Genomic DNA, 1,371 nt, shown 5'->3' with positions numbered 1-1,371 from the left:
GTCTGTCTGTCTGTCTGTCTGTCTGTCTGTCTGTCTGTCTGCCTGCCTGCCTGTCTGTCTGTTTGTCTGCCTGTCTTTCTGTATATCTGCCTGCCTGCCTGCCAGCCTGCCTGTCTATCCCTCTATCTGTAGATCTATCTATCTACCCGGCCAATTACCCAGTCAGTCATCCATTCATCCATCCTCTCATCCTTCCATCCATCCATTATATTATGTTTCAATCATTATAAGGTCAATAATCAAATACAATCCTCAGTCTCTCACGTCTCTGCCATAATTTGGTTAAAATATTAAACTTTCATACCATAAAGTTGAGGGTTTTATTCGTGCCACTTCTACAGATCATACTACTTCGCTCGAGAACTTTTTTGTTCACTATTGATATTTATTTCCTTCCTTATACAATCAGCCACTGACATGACAATTAATTTTTCTCTTCTTGTTTTTCCTTTTCAGTTGAAGCTTCGAATGGTACGTTTTTGTTTTTTTAATTACTTAAACATAATATAGAAAATGCAGTCTCTAACGACCACCTGTTTTGGACAATCACCTGTACAAACGGCCACTTCCCATTTCCCCACTTGCGGATTACAACAACAAAATATTTAACATAATGACACTGTGCAAGACGCCGCCCTGACTAAGACAACCGCTTTTTTCCTCGATAATGAAAGGCCACCTTATATAATTTCGACTGTATATAATTTCTAAATCCATCCTAAGAAGCAAAATGTTAAAAGGCCTATTGGCCGGATTTTAAAGCACTCGGATTGCACAGATATGATTTTTAAACATCTGCAGGTATTGTGTTTTGTTCTTGAACAGGGGTCTCAAACTCAAATTTTGGTCTGGGGACCACTATAGATCAAGTCAGGGTGTGTCTGGACCGCATCGAGTAGATATTTGTTCCATTTAATAATTGATTTTGTTTAAGTTGCAAGAATGCTTTCATTGTTTAAAGTACAACTGGGCAATACAACTGATCTTATCTTCTCAGTCTATGGTTCAGAACACTTCAGAACATAGGCTTCTCGTACGCACTCCTTACTGTGCTTCTTCTAAAAATAATCATGGTTCACAGCCACAATTGGTCAATTGGCGTGTGGCAGAAACGTGCTGACCACTCTATTACATGTTCTAAACTTTGGTGTCAAAAAAGTTCCGCAAAATAATGTTCTACGGGCCCCAGTTTGTCTGCAGAAACAAACATTGACTTAAAGACTGCAACATTTGCCTAGTGGTGGTCAAAGAAATTTCTTTTGAAATAACAATGCAACAAACACCAGAATAACAGAGATACTTCTGTGCAAAATATTATCATGTTCAAGATGATTGGTCTCCAACAAAGGAGCTGCAAATCCTGTACCCCCC

General features: G+C 38.9%; 1 protein-coding gene across 1 annotated transcript in view; it reads left to right on the top strand.

The window, feature by feature from the left end:
* Positions 1 to 1,371, top strand: part of LOC101849054 — a gene marked incomplete in the record, with an annotated part of 63,754 nt that overhangs the window by 61,058 nt on the left and 1,325 nt on the right. The window contains 1 exon segment of the mRNA XM_013083255.2: positions 457 to 471. Coding sequence (XP_012938709.1) covers positions 457 to 471 — 15 coding nt within the window.

The sequence above is a fragment of the Aplysia californica genome, unplaced genomic scaffold (genome assembly GCF_000002075.1).
Source record: "Aplysia californica isolate F4 #8 unplaced genomic scaffold, AplCal3.0 scaffold00221, whole genome shotgun sequence".
NCBI classification, from domain to species: domain Eukaryota; kingdom Metazoa; phylum Mollusca; class Gastropoda; order Aplysiida; family Aplysiidae; genus Aplysia; species Aplysia californica.
Note: the sequence above shows the minus strand (reverse complement) of the source record. Positions and strands in the feature narration are given on the sequence as shown.